We start from the raw sequence: 25,402 nt of genomic DNA, 5'->3' as shown, positions 1-25,402 counted from the left end.
GTATTCTGCTGCTAAGATTTTACCTCACGTTACTAGAACTATGACTTGTATCTGCGATCTTAGCTACTGTCATTATCTTTGTGATAATTTGGATCGTATTAATTCTAATAAATAGTTGTTTTTCTGTGCCTACTTTAGAAAAGAGCTCGACCTACTACAGAAACTTTATGGCCTTTATGATGCAGTGATGGCCAAGATTGGTGGGTACTACGAAATTCTGTGGAAAGATGTGGATATTGAGAAGATCAATGCAGAGCTTCTGGAGTTTCAGAATAGGTAATCCTGATATTTGTATGCCACATGTCTTAAATATTTGCACTGATTGCATTTTACTTTATATAAAAAAGAGAACTAGGATAGTAACATTTATTTAGTGGAACAAACTTGGCAAAAATGTAACTTAGTATTTATAATCAGACCTGCATTAATCACTCTTCAATCACTAGAGTATGTAAATTATTTTATTTACATCAAGTCTTTTATTCATACATAACAAGGGTCCCCTGCACTGCCTCTTTCATCTTGGATTTTTGCATCTTTCATGTTTCTACAGTACCAGAGAAGGGACAAAATAACAGATATGCAGTGTTTAAAATTCCACTTACCACCACATGTGAGCATCACAAACTAGAATACCACTGTTAGATGTTAATGATATTCCCAGTTTTACACACTGTGCCTTTAAAAGAGCCACAATTCTATCCAAATGTAAAAATCTGATGAGATCTGATTGATCTCTAAATATTGTAAATAGTGGAGGTTTTTTCAGTGAAAAAACAACCAAAAATAACCATTGGTCTATTTTTCTTAGATATGCATAATTGAACCATTTATTTCTAGATGCCGTAAATTACCCAAAGGACTGAAGAGCTGGCAAGCTTTTCTTGACCTGAAGAAGACCATTGATGATTTTAGTGAGTCATGCCCTCTACTTGAGATGATGGCAAGCAAATCTATGATGAGGAGACACTGGGACAGGATCACAGACCTGACTGGGCACCATTTTGAGGTGGAGTCTGAGTTCTTTATGCTGCAGAATATCATGGAAGCCCCTCTGTTGAAGTACAAGGAAGACATTGAGGTCTGTTGAGTGCTGGAAATGACATATATCCTGCCCTAATTTATGGCCACATTATATTCTACCGTGCTTTTTCTTTCACCTTCCTAAGCATAACTTTTTGTATTTACACTGAAGGACATCTGCACAACAGCTGTGAAAGAGAAGGATATTGAGGCAAAGTTGTCACAGGTGAAAGAGGTGTGGTCTGGACAGACCCTGAGTTTAAATACATTTAAGGACAGGGGAGAACTGATGCTGAAAGGTGGTGAGACAGCAGAGATCCTCACCATCCTTGAGGATAGTCTAATGGTTCTGGGGTCACTGCTGAGCAACAGGTACAGATCAAGACTTAATCTAGGAGTTATTTCATAATTCCCACATTGTGGTTGTCTTCAGTAAATGAAATCCTTCTTTGTGCCTCACAGGTACAGCGCCTACTACAAAGCAGAGATCCAGGACTGGGTGTCCAAACTTTCAACATCATCTGATGTCATTGAGCAGTGGGTTATTGTGCAAAACCTTTGGATCTATTTGGAGGCTGTATTTGTTGGGGGGGACATCGCCAAAGACCTTCCACAGGTAAATCTATGCATTGTATTACTGCATCCATCAAAATCGGAATGCTGAGCACTGTCATAGTAAAATACTGACATACTTTCCTCCTGGCAGGAAGCAAAACGCTTTGAAAACATTGATAAGTCATGGATTACAATCATGCAGCGAGCACAAAAGGTCCCTCATGTGGTGGAGTGCTGTGTTGGTGATCCAATTCTGGGACAGCTGCTGCCAGATCTTCAGAAACAGTTGGAGTTTTGTCAAAAATCTCTTGCAGGGTAAAGCCTTGATAACTTTTTTATTCTAGCAAGAAACATCAAAGGGTTAAAACTATTGCTCAACTCTTGAAGTAGTTTTATAATATGAACTGTCTTATTCTTAAACACCATCCCTAGTCACTGACAAATTGGTTCCTTTTTTTACACTGAAATGCTGTTACATGAAAGATTCAAATAATATTCAAGAGTACAATTATTTGAAAAACAATTAATTTTCTTGAGAATCAAGCTAAAGCCCAGTTCAGACCAAAAGTTTGTGACAAGACAAGTTGAAACTTGCAACTGCTTGCAGCGAGCCTCTCTACAACTTTCTAAGTCTGCAGGATTGCAGGAGTGAACTGAAGGAGTCGATGTATTGTTTCCTCTGCAGTTACTCTCACACTCACTCAATTTAAAGTGATTTAACCTTTTCAAGTTACAGTGCAATAAATCTGTCTCTACAAGTAGGATAGTGCTGCACCTTAACGTTTTTTTCCAGTATCTTTATCATCTTCATAATGCATACCATCAAGCTGTATGATTCCTGCTCATCACTAATTCTATATCACCATCGTAGTATGACAATAAAATTTCATAGCACATATAAATACAAATGCTTCCCTTACTCAGTCTTGTCTCATTCACTAAGATTTTTGCTGGTAATATTCTTTGCATGGATAAATTTAGCTTGAATTTCTCATGTATTAGCTAGTACAGTGCTGCATGTCTGCTTACAGCTGATGGAGGGGACAAGAGTGTTTACTGGGCTGAAGTTTGCATGCTAGAATTTGAAAAAATATGTATGTAAACAACTCTAAAGAGACACATCATGATTTTATCAAGGGAAATTTTCTACTTAAATATTTGTTGGTGTTTATGGCCCATCAAAACAAGACTTCCCGTTTCCTGTTTAAAATTTATCTGCTTGCAATTTCCAAGACCGGTGTAGAAGATTTGGTAAATGGTAGATGGATTTGAGCTTGACAAACTGAATTGCAGGACACATCACTAGCTTATCTGATTCCAGCTGTGAAAGCTCTGTACAGACTGCTGTAAGTTCCGCCAGCAATACTCTGAAACAAACTTGTTGCAATGCCAATCTTTGGTCTGAACTGGTGTTCGTTCCTACATAACAACTGGGTATAAAAGAGGTGAAGATTATATTTACGCTGGAAATGATGTGATATCACTAAACAGATACCTTGAGAAAAAGAGGCTGCTATTTCCCCGGTTCTTCTTTGTGTCTGATCCGGCTCTCTTGGAAATTCTGGGACAAGCCAGTGATTCTCACACAATCCAGGTTAGGACATGAGTGGAAACCATAAAAGAGCTGACATTAATTACTGGCTATCTTTGTAGTTATCTGTCAGATTTGCTCACTGAAAAAACACCAGGATATTTATACTATTGTGCGGTATGCTTTGCTTGCAGTCACATCTACTTGGAGTGTTTGACAACGTCAATGAAGCAGAGTTTCATTCAACAGAGTATGACAAGATTTTATCCGTTATTTCACAGGAGGGAGAGAAATTACCAGTATGTGTTTTTAATTTTCTAATGCTGCTTATGCATTATATAAATAGAATGTTAAACTGTACATTTTTTGGTACACAGCACTGTTTATATGAGGCTGATTAATTTATGTCTTATTTGTTGAATTGTTATCATTGCATCATACTGCTAAAATTTGTTGCATGTTATGACTGAAATCTTCTGGTAACTTTAAACTTCACATGAGTTAAGGGAAATGGCTGAAGCTACAAGAGGTGCCTCTCTAATTGGTTGGCCAGTTGACCTGTCAATGAGCCAACAAACTGTTAATTATTGTGTGATTTATTTGTGGTTTCAGCTGAACAGGCCTGTAATGGCACAGGGACCAGTGGAGCTTTGGCTTGGAGAGCTGTTGAAACAACAACAGGCTTCCTTACACACTGTAATCAGAGCTTCAGATCAAGAGATCAACGATGAAGACTTTGATCTTCTCTCCTTCCTCAACACATTCCAGGCGCAGGTCAGAAGAAAGAAGCTTACTGTAGTATTCATGAAGATACCTGATAACTTGACATATGTCATGCCTGTTTGCACAATAACATTAGATTTGAATATAACTTGTAGAGGACATGACTGGATACGATTAGATTGTTTTTCCACATTAATTGAGTCCCACCAAGAGCAAGTTGCAGAAGGCCAGAACCTCATTAAAAAACAACTAAACACCCTTTGACCTAAACTCCATACTGATTCTTGCTTAAAAAAGGCAAGAATGTCTTAATCAAAATACTATGCACTGAACACTTTATTTTGGGGTTTTTCTTTGCCTGGCCTGATTTTTTTAATCACTTTCTGTATTTATTTTCTCAGGTTGGCTTGTTGGGAATCCAGATGCTTTGGACAAGAGATGCGCAGGAGGCACTACAGAATGCTGAAGATGACCCCGAGATGATGCCTTTAACCAAAAAGAAATTCCTAGATCTACTCACCACTCTCATTAAACAAACTACCTATGACCTGAGCAAATTTGACAGAGTCAAATATGAGACGCTTGTAACAATCCATGTGCACCAAAGTGACATATTTAATGACCTAGTAGGTTTTGTTGGATCTTCATACTTTTACTGTCCACATATGGTCAGTTTTATAAATACTCAATATCTGTGTTTATTCTCAGGTCAAAAAGCGTGTCAGATCTGTCAGTGACTTTGAATGGCTGAAGCAGAGCAGATTTTACTTCAAGGATGATCAGGATATGGTCATCGTGTCTATTACTAATGTCGACTTCATTTATCAAAATGAGTTCCTCGGCTGTACTGATCGTTTGGTCATCACTCCCCTAACTGACAGGCAAGACATGTAAAATTTGAATTTGTGTATTAAATTGAATCAACTCTTTATACATTTTGTGCCTCATATCTACAGGTGTTATATCACACTGTCCCAGGCCTTGGGCATGAGTATGGGTGGAGCCCCTGCTGGACCAGCTGGCACTGGGAAAACAGAAACCACTAAAGACATGGGTCGTTGTCTCGGCAAGTATGTTGTTGTATTTAACTGCTCGGATCAAATGGACTTCAGAGGACTGGGAAGAATATACAAAGGTATTCCAGACAATGCAATCATTCATCTAGCTGTGTGGTAAGAGTGTTTGTCACTTCATGATACGCTCTGTTGTAGGCCTTGCACAGTCAGGGTCTTGGGGCTGCTTTGATGAGTTCAACAGAATCGACCTGCCAGTGCTTTCTGTTGCTGCTCAGCAGATCTATATTGTTCTGCAGGCACGCAAGAAACACAAAAGCACTTTCATCTTTACTGATGGAGACTGCGTGGATCTAAATCCAGAGTTTGGCTTGTTTATTACTATGGTAGGATACGCAAATTTGAAAAGTCTTTAAACTATGAAGAAGACTTCGAGTATACAGGAGTTTATGTTTCAACACTTTATATCTAGAACCCTGGATATGCAGGTCGTCAAGAACTTCCTGAAAACTTAAAAGTGCAGTTCAGGACGGTGTCCATGATGGTACCAGACAGGCAGGTTGGTAAAGGCTACATTTCCGGAAAATACATCACTATTGCTTTAGCTTCAGTCTTACCATACAGCTTTTCTTCATTGCTGTCTTTTGCAGATCATCATGAGAGTTAAACTGGCCAGTTGTGGATTCAATGACAATGTCATCTTAGCCCAGAAATTCTTTGTTCTTTATAAACTGTGTGAAGAACAGCTTACAAAACAGGTGATAACTTGTCGCCAACAGCTTATCAATATTGTGAAATAACTGAAACCCTACTCACTTAAGATCCTGTTCTTTTTCAGGTCCACTATGATTTCGGCTTAAGGAACATCCTCTCAGTTTTAAGAACACTGGGGGCCTGTAAGAGAGCGCGGCCTGATGACACAGAGTCCAGCATTGTCATGAGAGTGCTTCGTGACATGAATCTTTCTAAACTGGTATCTCACTTCTTTTTTTTTGTAGAATAATTTTTATTTGGAAATATACAAGCACAGAGTTTTAATATGCTTACAATACACATTTCCAGTTTTTCTTTTAAATTGAACAAAAGAGAACACCCCCCCACCCCCCAACAACGGAACAAGGACACATAGCTCCATGTATAAGGTTTACCATAAAATTATGGTATCTCACTTCTGACCAACTTAATGTTGGAGGTTTTTCACTGTGTCAGCAGATACTGTGTATTTCAGTCTTTCTCTGTCTTTGACAGGTGGATGAGGATGAGCCCCTCTTCAAAAGTTTGATCAATGACCTGTTCCCTGGTATCCAGCTGGATGGGAGCACATATGTTGAACTTCAAGCTGCTGTTGACCATCAAGTTAAGCTTTCTGGCCTCGTCAACCACCCACCATGGAACCTCAAGCTGGTTCAGGTAGTGCAAACCTTTTTGTTGTGACACTGATCAATATCTGGAGTTATTGGTTGGAAAATGTGCTATGGTTTTGTTACTGTTATGTTATGTCAGCTTTATGAGGCTTCACGAGTACGTCATGGCCTGATGACTTTGGGCCCGAGTGGAGCAGGGAAGACAACGGTTATCAACACTTTGATGAAAGCTATGACTGAATGTGGGAGTCCACACAGAGAGATGCGCATGAACCCCAAAGCAATCACTGCACCACAGATGTTTGGTCGTCTTGATGCAGCCACAAACGATTGGACGGACGGGATCTTTTCCACTCTTTGGAGGAGGACACTTAAAGCCAAGAAAGGTCTATAACAAAGGTTGATGCGCATTCAAACTAAAACGACTTAATGTGACACACGTTCTTGTAAATGCTGTTGTGCAACCAAGAGACATAATTGAATTATGTTTTAATTTATCATTTAAAAGGACAATGAAGCCTGTTGCATTTAGTTGATGGTATTTATACTAAATATTCTACCCGTATCACTAATTGACATTTCAGAGGAGTTCATATGGATTGTACTGGATGGCCCTGTAGATGCCATATGGATTGAGAACCTCAACTCTGTGTTGGATGATAACAAAACGCTGACCCTCGCTAATGGGGACCGTATAACTATGTCTCCATCCTGCAAGCTGGTGTTTGAGGTACACAACATGGATAATGCTTCTCCTGCTACTGTGTCTCGTGTGGGTATGGTCTTCATGAGTTCCTCAGCTCTCAGCTGGCGACCCATTCTTCAGGTACAACTGTGTTGTTGAATTAGCAGGATGAGAGTGTTGGAAGACAATAAGGTATGTTTCTGTAACAGTGAAGTGTTTTACATGCAGCATTGGTTAAATGTTGTAGGGATGGGCTAACAAGCGTAATGCTGAAGAGGCAGAAAGCATCATGGGTTTGTATCTCAAAATATTTGAGGATTCCTACCTCTACGTGAAGCAGAACCTTAAACCCAAAATGGAGCTTTTGGAGTGCAACTACATAATGCAGGTATGTTTTGTGAAAAATCCTGAAGCTAAACAGAGATTAAATATTTGCTCTGAAGTTTCTTTATGAAAATGCTGATTTATTTGAGTATCATCTACTCTCAGTCTGTCAATTTGCTGGAGGGCCTCATTACAACTAAGGAGAAAGGGGGTTTGGCTGGTAGCAAACACCTTGAACGCCTTTTCGTCTTCTGCCTAATGTGGAGCCTGGGAGCCCTTTTGGAGTTGGAAGACAGGGACAAACTAGAGGCGTATATAAGAGCTCACAACAACAAAGTTGATGTACCCAGAACAAAGTCTGGAGAGACCATGTTTGAGTATATGGTCAGCTCAGATGGTATATACATTTTGAACTAAATACTTCTTTTCTGCTCTTCTATTATTTAGGTAATTGTTTTGGGTATAAATTTTCTGAGGCCTGTTACTATATGACAAATATAAAATTGCTTCTGTTTCAGGTGAATGGTGCCATTGGAATAACCATGTTGGGGAGTATGTCTATCCAACTGACCACGTGCCAGACTATGCCTCCATACTCGTGCCAAATGTAGATAACACTAGAACCTCTTTCTTGCTGGAGACTATTGCTAAACAACGCAAGGTGACCATGTTGCATATTTTAAAATTAACAGCAGTTTTCTTAACTAAACATTGATACTTTTTTGGTTGGAAGTTTTCGTTGAATTATAAGTTCTGTGTTTGTATAGGCTGTGTTGCTTATTGGTGAACAAGGGACAGCCAAGACAGTAATGATACAAGGTTACGCCAAGAAATATGACCCTGAGACTGACCTGTTTAAATCCCTGAACTTCTCTTCTGCAACAGAACCCATAATGTATCAGGTACATTATTTATCATGATCTGTATGCCTTGCTTTTTGGGTTCAGGAGTTATAATTGAAAAGCCTATAATTCCCTTTTCAGAGAACAATTGAAAGCTACATTGAGAAAAGAATTGGCAGCACCTATGGACCTCCAGGAGGACGCAGAATGACAGTCTTCATTGATGACATCAACATGCCAATTGTCAATGAATGGGGAGATCAGGTGTTTATATTGATAAAGATTTATATAAATGTATATGTAAACTATATCATCTTCAGTCTTTGTAATTTCTGTGTGTAACCGTCCCTGTCAGATCACCAATGAGATTGTACGGCAGATGATGGAAATGAGTGGAATGTACAACCTGGACAAACCTGGAGACTTCACCAAAGTTGTGGATGTACAGATACTGGCTGCCATGATTCACCCTGGTGGTGGGAGAAACGACATCCCTCAAAGGCTGAAAAGACAATTTACAGTCTTTAACTGCACTCTGCCATCTAACACTTCCATTGATAAGATCTTTGGTAACTCAACCTAAAGTTAATTATCTTATCTGCTTATATCTTTTTTTGTCAAAACATTTTTAATTTGTGCTCTCTCTGTCTGCAGGTGTGATTGGCTATGGATATTTCCATTCATGCAGGAATTTTCCAGCTGAAATATCTGAGATGGTGAAATGTCTTGTATCTGTTGGGAGGATTTTATGGCAGCGAACGAAGGTATTAATGAACATGATGTGAAACTGTTTATTTGTACAGATTTGATTGATAAGAGACTTGACCTGCCGTAATAATTTTACTTCAAAGGCAAAAATGCTCCCCACACCATCAAAGTTCCACTACATCTTCAATTTGAGAGACTTGTCCAGGATCTGGCAAGGAATGTTAAACATTAAGGCAGAGGAGTGTAACGATATCCCCACTCTCTTGGCTCTCTTCAAGTGTGAATGCACAAGGGTGATTGCAGACAGGTACTGTACTATATTATAGTAACTTCTTTTTCAAGTACAATAAAATTTGAATAAGGCTGACTTTTTTTTTTGTTTGTTTGTTTGTTTTTGCCAAAGATTCATTTGTGCAGAGGACAGAGAATGGTTTGAGAAGGCCATAACTCGTGTGTTTCAAGAGCATGTTGACCCTAGCCTTGTCCAAAAATTGCATCCAGAGCCGTACTTTGTCGACTTTTTACGGGATGCTCCTGAGCCAACTGGAGAAGAAGATGATGATGCCTGTTTCGATGCCCCCAAAATATATGAAATGGTATGCACTTGCTATGAAGACCATGGTGATATCTGTATTAAATGTGCAGAAATCTGTTAATGTCATCTGATAAAACTAACACTCTCCTAGGTGCCAAATTTTGAGTTCTTATCAGAGAAGCTGATAATGTACCAGGCTCAGCACAATGAAGTTATTAAAGGCTCCAGCCTAGATCTGGTTTTCTTCAAGGATGCCATGACTCATCTCATCAAGGTAAATCTAAGAACAAATCCAACTGATAGCTAGCCGTTAAAGTAAGCAACAGATAATTCTGATGTCTTTCAAATTTGCCTTTGTATAGATTTCAAGAATCATTCGAACTGACAACGGTAATGCCCTGCTTGTGGGAGTCGGAGGATCAGGAAAACAGAGCCTGACTCGCTTGGCATCATACATAGCTGGATACAACATTTTCCAGATAACTCTGACCAGGTAAAACTGGAAGAAATGAAATTAGTGAACCAACTTGGAAGAAAAATTTTTATGCAGTAAAGTATTAGATGGTAAATAGAGGAGTGTTTTCATTGCTGCTGTCATGCATCAACTCTGTTTCCCTTCTCAAATGTATCTCTACACCGCGTTCCAAATTATTATCTTTTGTTTTTCAGTTAAACTCGTGGATGGTATTGTATCTCAGGGCTCTTTAGATCATTGGAATCAATCTCAGACACCTGTCATAATTAGTTTGCCAGGTGAACCCAATTACAGGAAAACTACTTAAAAAGGACGTTCCACATTATTAAGTATGCCACAGGTTTCAAGCAATATGGGGAAAGATAAAGGATCCTTCTACTGCTGAAAGCGTCTTTTGCGCAATTCCTTGGACAAACATCAGATATTTCACAAAAACTTAAGCTTGATCATCATACCGTGAAGAAATTTGTGGCTGATTCAGAGCACAGACAAATTCGTGCAGATAAAGGCACAATGAGGAAGGTTTCTGCCAGACAAATTCATTGGATTAAGAGAGCAGCTGCTAAAATGCCATTACAAAGCAGCGAACAGGTATTTGAAGCTGCTGGTGCCTCTGGAGTCCTCAAGGTGAAGGATTCTCTGGAGGTATGCGGTCGTGCATAAACCTACTATTCGGCTGCCCCTAACCAATGCTCACAAGCAGAAACAGTGGTCCCAGGAATACGTGAAGACTAATTTTAAAACGGTCTTGTTTACTGGTGAGTGCTGTGCAACTCTGGATGTTCCAGATGAATGGAGTAGTGGATGGTTGGTGGATGGCCACCATGTCCCATCAAGGCTGTGATGTCAGCATGGAGGTGGCAGAGTCATGTTTTGGGCCGTTATCATGGGGAGAGAGCTGGTTGGCCCCTTTAGGTCCCTGAAGGTGTGAAAATGACATTGACAAAGTATATAGAATTTCTGGTAGACCACTTTCTTTCATGGTAGAAAAAGAGCAAAATTATCCACATGCATGACAAAGCACCTTCTCATGCTGCAAAGAATACGTCTGTGTCACTGGCTGCTATTGTCTTCACTGGTCAGACAATGTATTTATAGTAAGATGTTGTTTTGATAGAATTTGATGTCATCCAACTGGATCACTTTGCCACCATTCTTATTTTTAAAACTTTGATAACATGTTGGGAATTGGGGTGGAAATTTGTCCTATACTTTACATCCTTAAAATTTAGGACACATATGGCCTGTTCATTTGACAAGCAATAAAAAGGAATGTCTCATAAAAGGTTTTTTTTCTGTCACTGTTTTGTCTTCCTTTTTAGAACGTACAACATAAGTAATTTTATGGATGACCTGAAAGTGTTGTATAAGACGGCTGGAGCTGATGGACAAGGCATCACCTTCATCTTTACAGACAACGAAATAAAAGATGAAGCCTTCCTTGAGTATCTCAACAATGTTCTTTCTTCTGGAGAGGTGAGAACATCACTCAACTTTAGTCGTCCGTAAACATTTGATGTCTTTGAAGCAGCATTCCACCAAAACTAGTGGACTTTTCATGTAGACAATGTGTCAATTAAATGTCTGCAGGTCTCAAACCTTTTTGCAAAGGATGAAATTCAAGAGATTGCCCAGAACCTGATCCCTGTAATGAAAAAGGAGTTCCCTCGTATTCCACCAACTTTTGACAATCTTTATGACTACTTCATATCCAGATCCAGAAAGAATTTGCATGTTGTTCTTTGCTTCTCACCGGTGGGTTTTAAGATGGTGTATAAATTAGCCAAAACGATTAACTTAATAACTTACTTGTGTCCTTTAAATATCATCCAGCGTTAGTTGGTTGCATCCATGCCCATTTATTCCTTTTACTTTACCATGAACTAATTAAGCTTAACAACATCCGTGATTAGGCTGTTTTGGATGACATGGTGCTCTTCTTGACAGGTGGGGCAGAAGTTTCGCTCCAGATCCCTGAAGTTTCCAGGGTTAATATCTGGGTGTACAATGGACTGGTTCACTCCTTGGCCCAATGAGGCACTCGTGGCAGTTTCCAGTCATTTTTTGTCCGATTTTCCAATGGTTTGCACTACTAGTGTGAAAGCTTCGGTTGTGACTACCATGGGTACATATCATGACAAAGTATCTGATGCCTGTGAAACCTACTTTGAAAGGTATACCATACCAATCCTATCAAGGATTGCTCTGTTACTTTGTAACTATTCCATTCCAAAAGTCCCTACATTTTTGTCCAGATATGTCTTAAATGAAACTAATGTTGTGCTGTTTTCAACCTCAGGTTCAGAAGAAGAACTCATGTCACCCCAAAATCCTACCTTTCCTTCATAAATAGTTATAAAAAGCTGTACACGGAAAAGCATAACTTTATCAACACGCTGGCAGAGCGCATGAATGTTGGTAAGAAAAATCAGCAACAAGACTAGATTTAAAAAACAAAGATGTCATGTGAACAACGTTTTAAATATGAGGAAAATGATTACCAAAGTTGCTACTTCCAGGGTTGGCAAAACTTATGGAGGCCAGTGAGTCTGTGGCTCAATTATCTGTACAACTTGAAGTCAAGGAAAAAGAACTTGCTGTGGCATCTGTCAAAGCTGACAAGGTTAGGAAATAAAAGAAAATCCCGGCTTCTGTTAGCCATAGATACAGTATATCTAGATAACTGATGGATGGGTGGATTTGATCTATTGTTTTTGTTGAACAATGTTTTTGTTGTTACCTTCTAAAAGGTGGTGGCAGAGGTGACAGTCATGACTGAAGCTGCAACAGTTGTAAAGAATGAAGTCCAGGTTGTGAAGGATAAAGCTCAGAAAATCGTGGATGAAATTGGAGCAGAGAAGGCAATTGCAGAGGAAAAGCTAAAGGCCGCCGAGCCAGCTTTGGCAGAGGCTGAAGCTGCACTTAATGTAAGATTTGAATAACTTCTTTGAACATAATTTAAAGAACATGTGTACACCATGCATGTTATATTGCCTTATATTCTGCTGCATTTGCTGAACTTTAAAAAATAATTTCAATTTGTTAAACATTTTACAGACTATTAAGCCTGCTGACATTGCCACTGTAAGAAAATTGGCCAAGCCTCCTCATCTTATCATGAGAATTATGGATTGCTGCCTGATTTTATTTCAAAAGAGGGTGGACACTGTGACTGTTGATCCAGAGCGATCCTGTGTTAAGCCATCATGGGGAGAGGCACAGAAGGTGAAAATAATACAGTTTAATTGTCTAGATTTTCCCACCAGTCAATCAGTCCTTTAAGACAGAACCAGTATGTATGTTCTTTAGAGTTGTTGTACCTCTTAATAGTTAATAACATTATAAAACAACTGAACTTTTACATTGATTTTCAATTTTTTTCTTTAGCTTTTTAGCTCTGCTGGTTTCTTGCTGTCCCTCCAGCAGTTTCCAAAAGACAAAATTAATGAGGAGGCAGTAGAATTCTTGCAACCATACTTTGATATGGAAGATTACACAATGGAAAATGCTAAGAAAGTGTGCGGAAATGTAGCTGGACTGCTAGCATGGACCAGGGCCATGGCCACATTCTTTGGCATCAACAAAGAAGTGCTACCACTCAAGGTAAAGTCAATCTTTAGCCTTTATGCTTTTTATTTATTTATTGGAGTGTAGATAAAGCACAATAGAATACTGAAGTACATGTATAATTCTTTAAACCTACTATCGAAGTAAAGGAATCTGAACTTTTGATTCACAGTCCAATCTGCATTTATCAGACTGTAAAAATGACTGTGATGTGGAGCAAAGTTATTATATAATAATATAAATACTTTTGATATTAAGCTCCCTGCTTTGGGATTTGTGGTTTGTCAGCTTCAGTGTCACTTTCATATACCCAGGCTAACCTCACCATTCAAGAAGGCAGGTTAGGAGTGGCGAATTCTGAGCTAGCCAAGGCCGAGGCCCAGCTGGCTGAGAAGCAGGCAGAGCTGAACATAGTCCAGGCCAAATGTGATGCTGCAATGAAAGAGAAACAAGTGAGTTCAAACTTAAGATTTTCTTTTCCCTGCATGTCATTTCTAGATCAATTTAATCCGTGACAGCCTCCTCATTGCACCCTGCTGGTAGTGAGAAGAACCCAAAATTTAAAATAACAAGCTATAGGAAGCATTATTAATTATTTTTAGCCTCATTATATTGTACTGAAGTAATATTTGACTCAAAGCTGGCTAGTGTTCACCTGCTTATAATCGTAATCTATAATTTCTGTGATCACAGCAGGATAACTATTCAGAAATATATGAGCATTTATCAGACAGCATGCAGTGTTTATTTACTGAGATCAAGTGAAAAAAGCCTGCAGTTTAGGACCAGGAGGCTTTCTGTCTGTGACAGAAACTAATGATAATGTGTACATTTTAATGAGATGATAACAGGAATTACAGCCTACAGCAGTTTAACTTGACAAGCTAAGTTTTCATAACGCTTTTCCAGTTCTTCAGTTTGCCCCTAATATATCTCAATTGTGGCCTCAGCAGAAGAAATGTGCTTGCAGATATCAGATAAAGTAGTTTGTGGCATGTAATGGAGCTGTTAAGCTGAGCGAACTTCTTGTTGACTTCTGTGTATTAATTGCTGTTAAGATGACCTGAATTATAACAGTAGCACCAGCTGTATTAGCCATGGTAGTGTTAGCTTTAGCTTCTCCCACTGACCTGGAGAAATTTTTGCCCGACTCATCCTCTCCAGAGCTGTTTTCTGTTTTTTCCCCTCTTTTTCTAGTGTTGCTCACTTGGTGCAACCTCCCTTTATGTTGAAAGAAGTCTGTTCTTAATGTCTGTTTAGTGAGGGCTAAGGTGAAGTTAAGGTATAACTCCCCCTAAACGCTTCTTCTCCATATTAAAGCAAGTCCTCCAGATTTTATTTTCTTAAGCATAATACTTCAATCTAAGGTAAAGTTTGTGTCACTTGAATCATCATGCTTTTTCAGGACTTGCTTGATGATGCTGAAATGTGTAAAAACAAAATGCAAGCTGCATCTGCACTCATTGATGGGCTGAGTGGAGAAAAAATTCGCTGGACAGAGCAAAGCAAAGAATTCCAGTCACAGATCAACAGGTGGGTTATAAAAAGACTTTCAAGGAGATATTATGGATTGATATTATTGTTGTAATTAGACATGTTCGATTAGCTGAACAAAAAAATGACTAAAGTTAAAACCAGAATTACTTGTTGGTTAAAAAAAAACTTAGATAATTTATTCATAGGCCCATAATCCCTTTCAGGTGCAGCCCCCTGCAACTAGTAGCCACTGTAGCTCCATTTAATGGCTACTGCAGTAGTGATTGTGAAGTGATAGGGAAGCAAACAAGCACACTGAGTAGATGGTATCAATAGCAGCTTGTTGGAGCAGTGCTTCAGGCAGTATTTTGACTGAGGAAATGTGTTAGCGCAAACTGGTGTATGACCACTCAGCTGAGGTAGAATGTTAACACATTCAGCACTGGTATCCGGATGTTAACCAACAAAGTGATTTGAAGGTGCCAGTTGTTGCTAATGTTGGCATTACTTGACAAGACTATTACAAATTATTTACCCATGCAGTTTATATCAGATTTGAAATTAGTTGCAGTGAAACAAAACTGATCATAGTGAGTTCTAATAATAAAAATAAATAAGTAATTGAGAAGGACTGTTTTTTTGCTTGTTTTTGCAAGTATTTTAAATTGTGTTATTCTGTTTTTCATTTCAGACTTGTTGGTGATGTGCTCCAGCTCACTGGCTTTCTGTCTTACTGTGGGCCATTTAACCAGAGTTTCCGTGACATGCTGTTGAATGAAATATGGAAAAAGGAGCTAAAAAGAAATCAAATTCCTTTTTCAGGAGACCTCAACCTCATTTCAGCCTTAGTAGATCCCCCTACAGTAAGAAAAACTCAAACATATATATGTGAATATATATTGCTTAACAAATTTATTAGACCACCCTAACCCTAACCAAAGTAAGGTTTATGCCACAGCTGCCCTAAATTAACTCAGTGAGCGCTGTTGACATGTATATACGTCAAAGTGTTTTTTTCCGTGGCTGGCACAAGGGGGCGCTCTCACACTCCCTGAGAGTAATTTTTGGGCTTCTGGGATACGTGGTCAAATGTCTATGGCCGGAACACGGAAGAGACAGTAGATCAAAGCTACAGAGACAAGAGGTGGAGACCCTGGGCTCAAAGAGCAGAGCAATCGGAAGTAATCTAAGCTAAAAGTAGACGCTGGAAGAAACTTTAAACTTTTGCCTGAGGAATCGCTTACTCACTGAAACCGACACTGAACTTAACGACAGCGAATCCAGGGATCAGCGCGATCATTGATCTTGATGACTCAAAATGGCCAAAAATGCTTGGCACAAGCCACATTCCATTTTATAAAAGGGCTGGCACTCAATGAGTTAACAGCATTGGTAATTACCAAAATCATTTTTAATGTTTCTGCAATGGTTAATGCACCAATATGTAGAAGTTCTTTAACTGAAATGTTATTTTTAATGGTAAAATATAATTATTATTGTTATCCGTGAATTTTCAAATTTACTGATTTACAAAAAAACTAAAAAAAATAGTAAGCATATTGATATTTCTTGATTAATATGTCAAATTATAGTTACTTACTTGCATTCCTGAACAGAAAAATGAATTTTAGTGGTTGAATGTTATGCTTGATTAATTTCTGACTTCTTAGAGAAGCCCAGTGAGTCGGCTCAAATTTGGGTGAATTCAGTTTGAAATCCCTCATTCCTGTTTAAAATGGTAAAATGTGAAGAGCTCACTGAAAATGAAAGAGCCCGCATTAAAGCACTTTATGATGCTGGATGGTCTTTGAGACAAATATGACAGGTGGTGTAATAAATTTGTTAAGCACTGTATGTAAATATATATATATGTATATATTTTTTTTTTTTTTCTCTTGTTTTTGTTTTCAGATAAGTGAGTGGAACCTTCAAGGACTCCCAGGAGATGATTTGTCCGTACAGAATGGCATAATTGTCACAAAAGCAACAAGATACCCCCTCCTCATTGATCCCCAGACTCAGGGAAAGGCTTGGATTAAAAAGAAAGAAAAGTCGAACTCATTACAAGTATGAATTAAAATGCCTGACAAGAATTCCTCTAACTTATTCTTCAAGTGACATGTTATGGAGGATAACATTTATTTCTCTGTCAGGTGACATCACTCAACCACAAGTTCTTTCGCTCTCATTTGGAAGACTGTCTTTCTCTGGGACATCCATTGCTTATCGAGGATATATGTGAAGAGCTTGACCCTGCTCTTGACAATGTCCTTGAGAAAAACTTTATAAAATCAGGGCGAAGTTTCAAGGTAGTATGGTGTGATACCCCCCTCAAGTTAACAAAACTGCAGAACAAAACAATTCCTGTCTTAAATTCTTTGATTTGTCTTTCACAGGTTAAAGTGGGGGACAAGGAGTGTAATGTGACAGAAGGGTTTCAGCTTTATATAACCACCAAGCTACCTAATCCAGCATACAGCCCAGAAGTCAGTGCCAAGACATCAATTATTGATTTCACTGTAAACATGAAGGGCCTGGAGAACCAGCTTCTCGGTCGTGTCATTCTTCAAGAGAAATATGCAAGTTTTTCATCCTCAACAAAGATGTTTACCATATAGAATTGTAACAGATCTATTGTAAATAATGACAAATTTGATGAAGAAAACACCAGCAACCCTTGAAACCCATGTGTTACAGATTTTATGATTCATATTGTTGGGAAGCCTCCACACTTCAAAAAATGTGTTTGGTGGTATAGATTATGTTCTATCATCTTACCCTTCAACCAAAATATTTAGCCCCAAAGATGGGTTTTGTATTCAGCAGCATGCAAATTTTTTTTTCACTAAGACTTATTTGTTATTTTATCTAATTTATCAGGAACTAGAGGCAGAAAGATTGAAGCTAATTGAGGATGTAACAGCAAATAAGAGAAAGATGCAGGAGTTGGAGGACAACTTACTGTTCAAATTAAGCAGCACAGAAGGTATAAACGTTCATTGTGTATATTGTATATTTCCTTGTAGCTGTATACTTGTATTATTTAAGCAAAGGTTTTCTGTTTGTATGATCAAAGGTTCCTTGGTTGATGATGACTCCATGATCAGCATTCTAAGTACAACCAAGCAAACCGCTGCTGAAGTTAGTGCAAAGCTGGAGGTTGCAGCAGAAGCAGAGACAAAGATCAATATTGCTCAAGCAGAATATCGTCCTGTTGCCTCTCGAGGCAGCATCCTTTACTTCCTTATCACAGAGATGAGCATGGTCAATGTCATGTACCAGACCTCCTTGGCTCAGTTCCTCAAACTTTTTGACTTGTCGCTGGAAAGGTACAGTACCGCAAAAACAAGTGTAAGAAGAATGTAGCAATAATTTTTTTTGTCCTGAGTATTACAAATTAAGTCGCAACTGCAGTTGTATTGAAGATATCTCACAGATATAGTCAGCATTGCATTATGGATGTCCTTTGGGGGAAAAGAATCCTTTCCCTTGCTTGTGATACTTAAAGTGTGGATTTTAAACTCTGACACTACAGCAAATAATTGATAATGTTCTACCTTGACCATTTGGGTAAAGTTAACATAATGTTTAAGTTGCATGAAATGAAGTGCAGTCTAGCAACATGCATTGGGATTTTGGACGGACAGACAGTTTGCTCTCCTTCTGCATGTCAGGTAGCCACAGTATTCTTCTAATTCCGTCTTGTGCATCAGTTTGATAAAATATGAAACTTAAACACAAAAAAAATCATTTATAATGTTTATTTGTAAAGCAGAAGGCATTCAGGCAGTGCTTAAGCATTGGAGTTAACAGTTGGTCTTCCCACACAGGGCGTAGTGGATGAGACCTTTTTTCGGGCGTTCCCTTTGATGCCAACTGTATCTATAACAGAACACATGTTGCACAGTCTTCGTCTTTGTCTCCTCTCTGTTTACTGTCTTCACTCTGATGATTATATCTCTGCAGGTCAGAGAAGTCCACTAAAACTAAGAGGCGGATTGAAAACATCATTGATTATCTGACCTTTGAAGTGTTCAGGTATACAGTGAGAGGCCTGTATGAAAACCACAAGTTCATCTTCACACTCTTGCTGGCCCTGAAGATTGACTTACAGAATAACAAAATAGAACCTAACAAATTTCAAATACTCATTAAAGGTAAGATAATAAGCACTGCTGGAAAAATATAATGCACTTTCATGTTATGGCATCAAGGTAGTATGTTAACTTCTTACCATCAAGGGGGTGCAGCACTTGACCTGAAGACCTGTCCCCCAAAGCCATTCAACTGGGTTCTGGATATGGCATGGTTGAACTTGGTAGAACTCAGCAATTTACTACAGTTCAATAACATCTTAAACCAGGTGAGCCTAAGTTCCAGGGATCATTTAACTGAATCCTCCTGAAAGGGTCCATAAACAGTTGTTTCCAATGATATATTTTATAGGTTTCTCAAAATGGGAAAACCTGGAAAGCATGGGTCAACCTTGATGCTCCAGAGAATGGAGTCATCCCCGATGGATACAACTCTGTAGATGTGTTTGACAAACTTTTACTCATTAGGTCAGTCTTGCTACATTTACTCACATTGTTTATATACACAACATGATATTAAACACACTATTTCTCCTCAGGTCTTGGTGCCCTGACCGTACTTTGTCTCAGGCTAGAAAATATGTTGGAGAATCTTTGGGAACGAGGTTTGCTGAGCCAGTGCTTTTGAACCTTCATGGTACATGGGAGGAGAGTGACCCTCGCACTCCTCTCATTTGCTTTCTTTCTATGGGCTCAGATCCAACTGAACAAATTGAAGCACTTGCTAAGAAACGTAATCTTGGTGAGCTTTACTGAACTCTTAAACCTGTAAAAGCTTTTCATCTTTGAAATTGTTTATCATTCATGTGCTGCTTTCCATGATTTTTCTACATCTTTTTGTTGAATAGAATGCCGAGCCATATCCATGGGGCAAGGGCAAGAGGTGCATGCAAGGAAACTTGTTCAGATGTCAATGACACAGGTGTGTATTTAAGTTGAGGAAGTTTTATGTTGTGGTAACTGAGTATATTCATGGTGATTGACCTTATTGTCTCATGTCTGCCATCTGTATATGAATATTTTCAGGGAGGCTGGGTCCTGCTGCAAAATTGTCACCTTGGTCTGGAGTTCATGGATGAGTTGCTGGAAACTATCTTAACAGCAGAGACAATGCATGATACGTTTAGGGTGTGGATCACCACAGAACCACATGATCGATTCTCCATCACACTCTTGCAGGTGGTTTTTGTGACTCAATATTAATTTATGACTTAGTGAATATCACTACTTCCTGACCTATACTCTAAAAATACTCTTACATACAACAAATGTTTAAGCCAAATTTAATGTCTCTTATTTCCTTACTTGTAGTCCTCTATTAAGTTTACCAACGATCCACCTCAGGGAGTGCGGGCTGGACTCAAACGAACATTTGCAGGAATATCACAAAACCAGTTGGAAGTTAGCAACCTTCCCATGTGGAAGCCTTTGCTGTACTGCGTGGCCTTCCTCCACACTGCTGTGCAGGTACTGTCATGTAGTAAAGACACACCTAACTGTATTTTATATCATCAATGCAAATATCTAACCCGAAAAAAATTCTCATTTGCATAAAAATCAACAAATAATAAACGCAGTTAAATTCCGGTCTTTTTTCACATTACTTGCTATCTTCTTTGGGGCTCTTTTCAATGCGTTTGCCCATTTTTTATACTAATGTAGTCTATTATGCCCAAGTTAGTCATGGTTTTAGATAACAAATATTAAGAACAATAAAACTTTGATTCAACAACACAAAATGCACTCAAGCACTTATTAATGCTCACTGATTTACTTTATATGTCATGACCTGCTTTTCATAATTAATATTTAGGAACGTCGAAAATTTGGACCATTGGGTTGGAACATCCCATATGAATTCAATTCTGCTGACTTCACTGCAAGTGTTGAATTTGTTGAGAGACACTTGGATGACTGTGGCCCCAGAAAGGTTATATTCTAAACAAAAACAGTGTAACTTCACAGGTTTTGGAAGTTTTAGTCTCTTTCTTTCTTTACATTTAATTTTTTTTTTTTTTTTTTTTTTTTTTTTTTTTTTTATCAGGATGTGTCATGGGTCACTGTGCGATACATGCTGGCTGAGGTCCAGTACGGTGGAAGGGTCACAGATGACTATGACAAACGACTGCTTAAGTGTTTTGCACGTGTAATAATCTTAAATTGTTCTTCATTTGTGAATTACATTTCTTTGATTTGTAGTTTCATAAAAAAAAGTTAATATGGTTCTTTTATTATTTCAGGTGTGGTTCAGTAAAAAGATGTTTGACCCAGCCTTTTGTTTCTACACCGGGTATAAGATACCAGTGTGTAAAACAGTTGAGAAGTACATGGAATATATTCAGAGCCTGCCTACTGTTGATACACCTCAAGTGTTAGGGCTGCATCCTAATGCTGATATCACGTGAGGAAACCCTATCAACTGTTTGTCATTTAGATTTGACATCTTATGTTACTGTTATCAAAGTGTTTATGCTGTCTTTAATGTGAAATAGGTATCAAACAAACACATCTGCTGAGGTGCTAGACACAATCACACATATCCAGCCAAAGGAGAGTGGGGGTGGATCAGGAGCAACTCGTGAGTCAGTTGTTTATGATATGGCTGAAGACATGCTGAACAAACTGCCACCTAATTATGTGCCACATGAGGTTGGTGTGCTTGATGATAAGGATTTTTTTGCAGCCGTTTTTCAAATTATTTGAATCTAAACCCAGCAACTTTTTGTACTCAGGTCAAGGCCAGACTGGAGAAGATGGGTGCTCTGAAACCAATGAATATCTTCTTACGCCAGGAGGTGGACAGAATGCAAAGAATCATCAGTGTGCTTTGCACTAGTCTGACTGACCTGAAACTGGCCATTGATGGTACTATCATAATGAGCGAGGTACAGACTTTTGGTTACATTTTAAAAGAAATTCTAACCAGAGTTAATTTTAACAGCTATTTTAAATGTAGTCCTAGTCTTATTTTTTTATATATTAAAATTTCTTTAGTTTTAGTCACGCTTCAGTCATTTTTAATCTTTACTGTTTTAGTCTAGTTTATGGTGATGAATACCCAAAAGTTTTTGTTCCAGTTTAGTCTATTAAAACTCATAGCATATTAGTCTTTACTTTTAGTCTGGGCATTTATTTACTTTGAACTTATTTAATAGGCCAAATTGTAAAATTGATATAAATTGAAAACACTTATATTAATGCACTATTAGTGCTTTAGTTGGTTAAAATGTACTGATGAAAATACTTGCATGCACAGTGGAGAAATGTCATGAATTTTGAATGTCGAACATTTTAGTCTCCTTCATTCCTTCAGAGTTTTTATGACCAAAGCTCCGTTTTTAGCTAGTATTTGTGTTGTCTTCCTCATGGAAAAAAAAAGGTTGTCAGCACATGTCTGTCATGGTTGTAGTTGACTAAATCAACATTGGTTCTTACAGTTAATTCCAAATTTAATACCAACTGAATTTTTATTGGAATACTGAAACATATTGTTTGAATTTTTAGTTCAAAGGAATTATTCCAAAATGTTTGCTGATTATCTTGTTAAATGCAACATAAACTTTAGGTCTTTAAAATTCTAGTAAAATAATAATTTGTGTTTTATCCCCAGAACCTTCGGGATGCCCTTGACAATATTTTTGATGCACGTGTGCCAAACTTGTGGAGGAAAATCTCCTGGGAATCATCCACACTCGGCTTTTGGTTCACAGAGCTTCTTGAGAGAAACAAACAGTTCCACAGTTGGGTATTTAAAGGAAGGCCCAAAACGTTCTGGATGACAGGATTTTTCAACCCTCAGGGTGAGTGACACTTTTTGTCTAGTACAATGAACTGCATAGACACTGGAATGATTGCATTACTATTAAGTAACTGTAAAAGCCCTTGACAAAAGAGTCTGTTTATTTTTTCCAAAATTGCAGTATTTTAAAAAAGGAAAAAAAACTCATGTTTTGTTGATCACTTTTTTTTTTACACTGAAGCTGAAACTTTTGTCTCATAGTTTTTTTTTTATTTGGGGGGGTAGTTTTGATTATTATTATTATTATTTATTTGGTTTTTGTTTGTTTGTTTGTTTGTTTTGCATTTTTCATTCCTGTGCAAGGCATTTAGATGTATGGTTGATTATTCAGAACAGCAGCTGCAGCTCCGTTCTGGTCACTCTCTCTCGCTCTCGCTCTTAAACCTCATTTAAAATGCTGTGATATGCTCGTGTATTGTATGATTATCAGCCATGGAACATCATAGGTAAAGGCCAAAATTTGTACGCACAGTAACAAAACAAAGAATTAAAAGTTGCACTCTATTTCTCCATCTTAGCGCAGCAATAAGATCCACAAGCTTGTGCCACATAAACATCTCTGGCAGGGTGAATAGACCACAGGATCATCTCCACTGCCTTTTTGGCTTTGCAGTAGAAAACCATTTGCCATGTTCTACAGATTCTACACATCAGACTTAGTATGCAGAGTTTGAGTGTGTGACGTTTTTATTGGACCACAGACCCAAAATCGAATAAGACTTTAAGTCTGAGGGCTCTGAAGAAAAAAAGGGTTAGATTAATAGTGTTTCCTGGCAGATTGATACTGGTTTATTAAACCATGTTCTGTTTTGTTGGTAATGTATGATGGAGCAAAACCTCTAAAGTGCACTTGTTGCATCGCACAGCATAAGAGTTATTGTACCTATTCTTGGGGGATGTTGTCAGGTTTCCTAACGGCTATGAGACAAGAAGTCACAAGGGCAAACAAAGGCTGGGCTCTGGACACTGTCACCCTGCACAACACTGTACTGAAGCAACATAAGGAGGAGATCACAGCGTCACCAACAGTATGTTTAAAAGCATGACCCTAACAGTGCCACAAATATAACAGTGTATCCTAAAATGATCATTTAAAGGTGCAGTGTGTAATATTTAGCCTAGTAGCATTTAGCTGAACAAACTTGGTAAAATAAAGCAAAACATTTCTAAGACGGTCTATCTAAATAAGTGTTTAGTCATCTAAAGTCAAAAATTGCTATTTTGAAAAAAACAACTCAGAATTAACCTTTAATTCATACATAGGGAGGGTCCCCCTCCGTGGATGCCCCCATCTTGGATTTTTACATGTTTCCATGGTAACATAGAGGATAACAGGGAAAAAAAAGGATAAATAAAGTTATTGTATTGGACTGTATTCACATTACAGATACACATTAAATTCAACTGGTTGCCACAGTCTCCAGCAGAGAAATGCAATCTAGAACCCACTTCTAGATGTTGATATTCAGTTTTACACACTGCATCTTTAATGCTTATTCCAACAAGACCTGTGTGTTTCTCTCTCGCTGATTTCTTTTTCCCAACATCAACAGGAGGGAGTCTATGTTTATGGGCTGTACCTAGATGGTGCTGGCTGGGACAGGAAGAACACCACTCTGATTGAATCCTCACCCAAAGTGCTCTTCACACCTTTGCCAGTCATTCACATGTTTGCTGTAAACTCCACTGCCCCTCCAGATCCCAAGCTTTATGTCTGCCCCATCTACAAGAAACCAAGGCGCACAGACCTGAATTACATCACATTTGTTGTGTTGCCTACTGTTCAGTCACCAGACCACTGGATCCTGCGTGGGGTTGCCCTGCTTTGTGACATAAAATAAAATGTTCTTGCATGTCCTCACTAGTATCTGATATTTCTTTAAAGGTCAATTAGCAATTATTGTCTAACAATATACTTCTGGGAACAATGGACATCTTCTTGGTATTTTAATGTAACCTTGATGTTACCAGCAGTTATTAAATGCTGCATCTACCAGCTTGAGAAGTGAAAGTACACGCTGTCATTTCTTGGTGCACTCAATTCCCCTGGATGAGCACCAGTTCATCATTTAAGGTGAGTCAAGAAACTATTTCCCTATGATTCACTTGCATTTCAAGGTCTCAGGTTTGACATTATGATGCATGATACGTATAAGCTTTGTTAAGTCTGTTCTTGAGCTGAGAGGAAAACAACTTTAAAATGCTCCTTTGTGGCCTGGAGGACAGATTGAGATTTTTTTCATGTTCAGATTATTGATAAAAGCACAGATTAGTTTCACTACATAGTCTCAAGATTTCTGATGTAGGATGACTCATTAGCTGCTCTTGCATGCAGATGTCAGTTTATCGAAATCGATAGATTGATAGATTGTTTTCAGAGGTAGACAGGAATCAATAAAAGAAGGAGGAACACTGGACCACAGAGCAGGTTAAAAACATTTATGTCTAGTAAACTTACACTGCAAAGCAACGATTGACAGTGTTCTTTGCACAGGATGCAGCTAGAAGGCTTTAATCACGATGTGGATGGATCAGCTCTACTTTTGTGATTCAAGCAAACCAAGAACGTATGGTGGAAGAAAGTAAATTCTCTTTTTGTGTCTAATACTTTTAATCAAATGAATGAGATGTTGATGCTTAAACTTGTTATATTTTATTTTCAGAGGGAGAGTACACATGCAGCCTGGG

At 38.4% G+C, this 25,402-nt stretch overlaps 1 protein-coding gene across 1 annotated transcript in view; it reads left to right on the top strand.

Moving 5' to 3' along the window:
• LOC121520686 (dynein heavy chain 8, axonemal-like) overlaps positions 1 to 24,555 on the top strand; it is a 40,429-nt gene extending 15,874 nt beyond the window's left edge. Inside the window, exons 34-93 of the mRNA XM_041804262.1 lie at positions 139 to 276; positions 841 to 1,081; positions 1,196 to 1,395; positions 1,486 to 1,639; positions 1,730 to 1,893; positions 3,070 to 3,172; positions 3,304 to 3,408; positions 3,722 to 3,883; positions 4,234 to 4,458; positions 4,541 to 4,713; positions 4,789 to 4,967; positions 5,044 to 5,231; positions 5,318 to 5,404; positions 5,496 to 5,603; positions 5,684 to 5,818; positions 6,094 to 6,255; positions 6,349 to 6,595; positions 6,794 to 7,035; positions 7,142 to 7,282; positions 7,384 to 7,615; positions 7,737 to 7,879; positions 7,986 to 8,120; positions 8,202 to 8,324; positions 8,416 to 8,629; positions 8,715 to 8,824; positions 8,912 to 9,075; positions 9,172 to 9,364; positions 9,455 to 9,577; positions 9,666 to 9,796; positions 11,101 to 11,254; positions 11,369 to 11,533; positions 11,726 to 11,952; positions 12,078 to 12,196; positions 12,298 to 12,401; positions 12,529 to 12,705; positions 12,836 to 13,003; positions 13,166 to 13,381; positions 13,660 to 13,797; positions 14,751 to 14,878; positions 15,513 to 15,684; positions 16,733 to 16,888; positions 16,975 to 17,130; positions 17,218 to 17,400; positions 17,702 to 17,807; positions 17,898 to 18,150; positions 18,788 to 18,978; positions 19,063 to 19,184; positions 19,268 to 19,383; positions 19,455 to 19,657; positions 19,764 to 19,837; positions 19,942 to 20,094; positions 20,227 to 20,382; positions 20,729 to 20,845; positions 20,960 to 21,061; positions 21,156 to 21,316; positions 21,408 to 21,564; positions 21,648 to 21,800; positions 22,526 to 22,715; positions 23,621 to 23,742; positions 24,268 to 24,555. Of these exons, the coding sequence (XP_041660196.1) occupies positions 139 to 276; positions 841 to 1,081; positions 1,196 to 1,395; positions 1,486 to 1,639; positions 1,730 to 1,893; positions 3,070 to 3,172; positions 3,304 to 3,408; positions 3,722 to 3,883; positions 4,234 to 4,458; positions 4,541 to 4,713; positions 4,789 to 4,967; positions 5,044 to 5,231; positions 5,318 to 5,404; positions 5,496 to 5,603; positions 5,684 to 5,818; positions 6,094 to 6,255; positions 6,349 to 6,595; positions 6,794 to 7,035; positions 7,142 to 7,282; positions 7,384 to 7,615; positions 7,737 to 7,879; positions 7,986 to 8,120; positions 8,202 to 8,324; positions 8,416 to 8,629; positions 8,715 to 8,824; positions 8,912 to 9,075; positions 9,172 to 9,364; positions 9,455 to 9,577; positions 9,666 to 9,796; positions 11,101 to 11,254; positions 11,369 to 11,533; positions 11,726 to 11,952; positions 12,078 to 12,196; positions 12,298 to 12,401; positions 12,529 to 12,705; positions 12,836 to 13,003; positions 13,166 to 13,381; positions 13,660 to 13,797; positions 14,751 to 14,878; positions 15,513 to 15,684; positions 16,733 to 16,888; positions 16,975 to 17,130; positions 17,218 to 17,400; positions 17,702 to 17,807; positions 17,898 to 18,150; positions 18,788 to 18,978; positions 19,063 to 19,184; positions 19,268 to 19,383; positions 19,455 to 19,657; positions 19,764 to 19,837; positions 19,942 to 20,094; positions 20,227 to 20,382; positions 20,729 to 20,845; positions 20,960 to 21,061; positions 21,156 to 21,316; positions 21,408 to 21,564; positions 21,648 to 21,800; positions 22,526 to 22,715; positions 23,621 to 23,742; positions 24,268 to 24,555 (9,649 nt within the window). The remainder of the gene's footprint in view (positions 1 to 138; positions 277 to 840; positions 1,082 to 1,195; positions 1,396 to 1,485; positions 1,640 to 1,729; positions 1,894 to 3,069; positions 3,173 to 3,303; positions 3,409 to 3,721; positions 3,884 to 4,233; positions 4,459 to 4,540; positions 4,714 to 4,788; positions 4,968 to 5,043; positions 5,232 to 5,317; positions 5,405 to 5,495; positions 5,604 to 5,683; positions 5,819 to 6,093; positions 6,256 to 6,348; positions 6,596 to 6,793; positions 7,036 to 7,141; positions 7,283 to 7,383; positions 7,616 to 7,736; positions 7,880 to 7,985; positions 8,121 to 8,201; positions 8,325 to 8,415; positions 8,630 to 8,714; positions 8,825 to 8,911; positions 9,076 to 9,171; positions 9,365 to 9,454; positions 9,578 to 9,665; positions 9,797 to 11,100; positions 11,255 to 11,368; positions 11,534 to 11,725; positions 11,953 to 12,077; positions 12,197 to 12,297; positions 12,402 to 12,528; positions 12,706 to 12,835; positions 13,004 to 13,165; positions 13,382 to 13,659; positions 13,798 to 14,750; positions 14,879 to 15,512; positions 15,685 to 16,732; positions 16,889 to 16,974; positions 17,131 to 17,217; positions 17,401 to 17,701; positions 17,808 to 17,897; positions 18,151 to 18,787; positions 18,979 to 19,062; positions 19,185 to 19,267; positions 19,384 to 19,454; positions 19,658 to 19,763; positions 19,838 to 19,941; positions 20,095 to 20,226; positions 20,383 to 20,728; positions 20,846 to 20,959; positions 21,062 to 21,155; positions 21,317 to 21,407; positions 21,565 to 21,647; positions 21,801 to 22,525; positions 22,716 to 23,620; positions 23,743 to 24,267) is intronic.
• Positions 24,556 to 25,402: the final 847 nt, after the last annotated feature.

This window comes from Cheilinus undulatus, linkage group 13 (assembly GCF_018320785.1).
Source record: "Cheilinus undulatus linkage group 13, ASM1832078v1, whole genome shotgun sequence".
Lineage (NCBI taxonomy): Eukaryota > Metazoa > Chordata > Actinopteri > Labriformes > Labridae > Cheilinus > Cheilinus undulatus.
The sequence above is the reverse complement of the archived record's forward strand: the minus strand, read 5'-3'. Positions and strand labels throughout refer to the sequence as shown.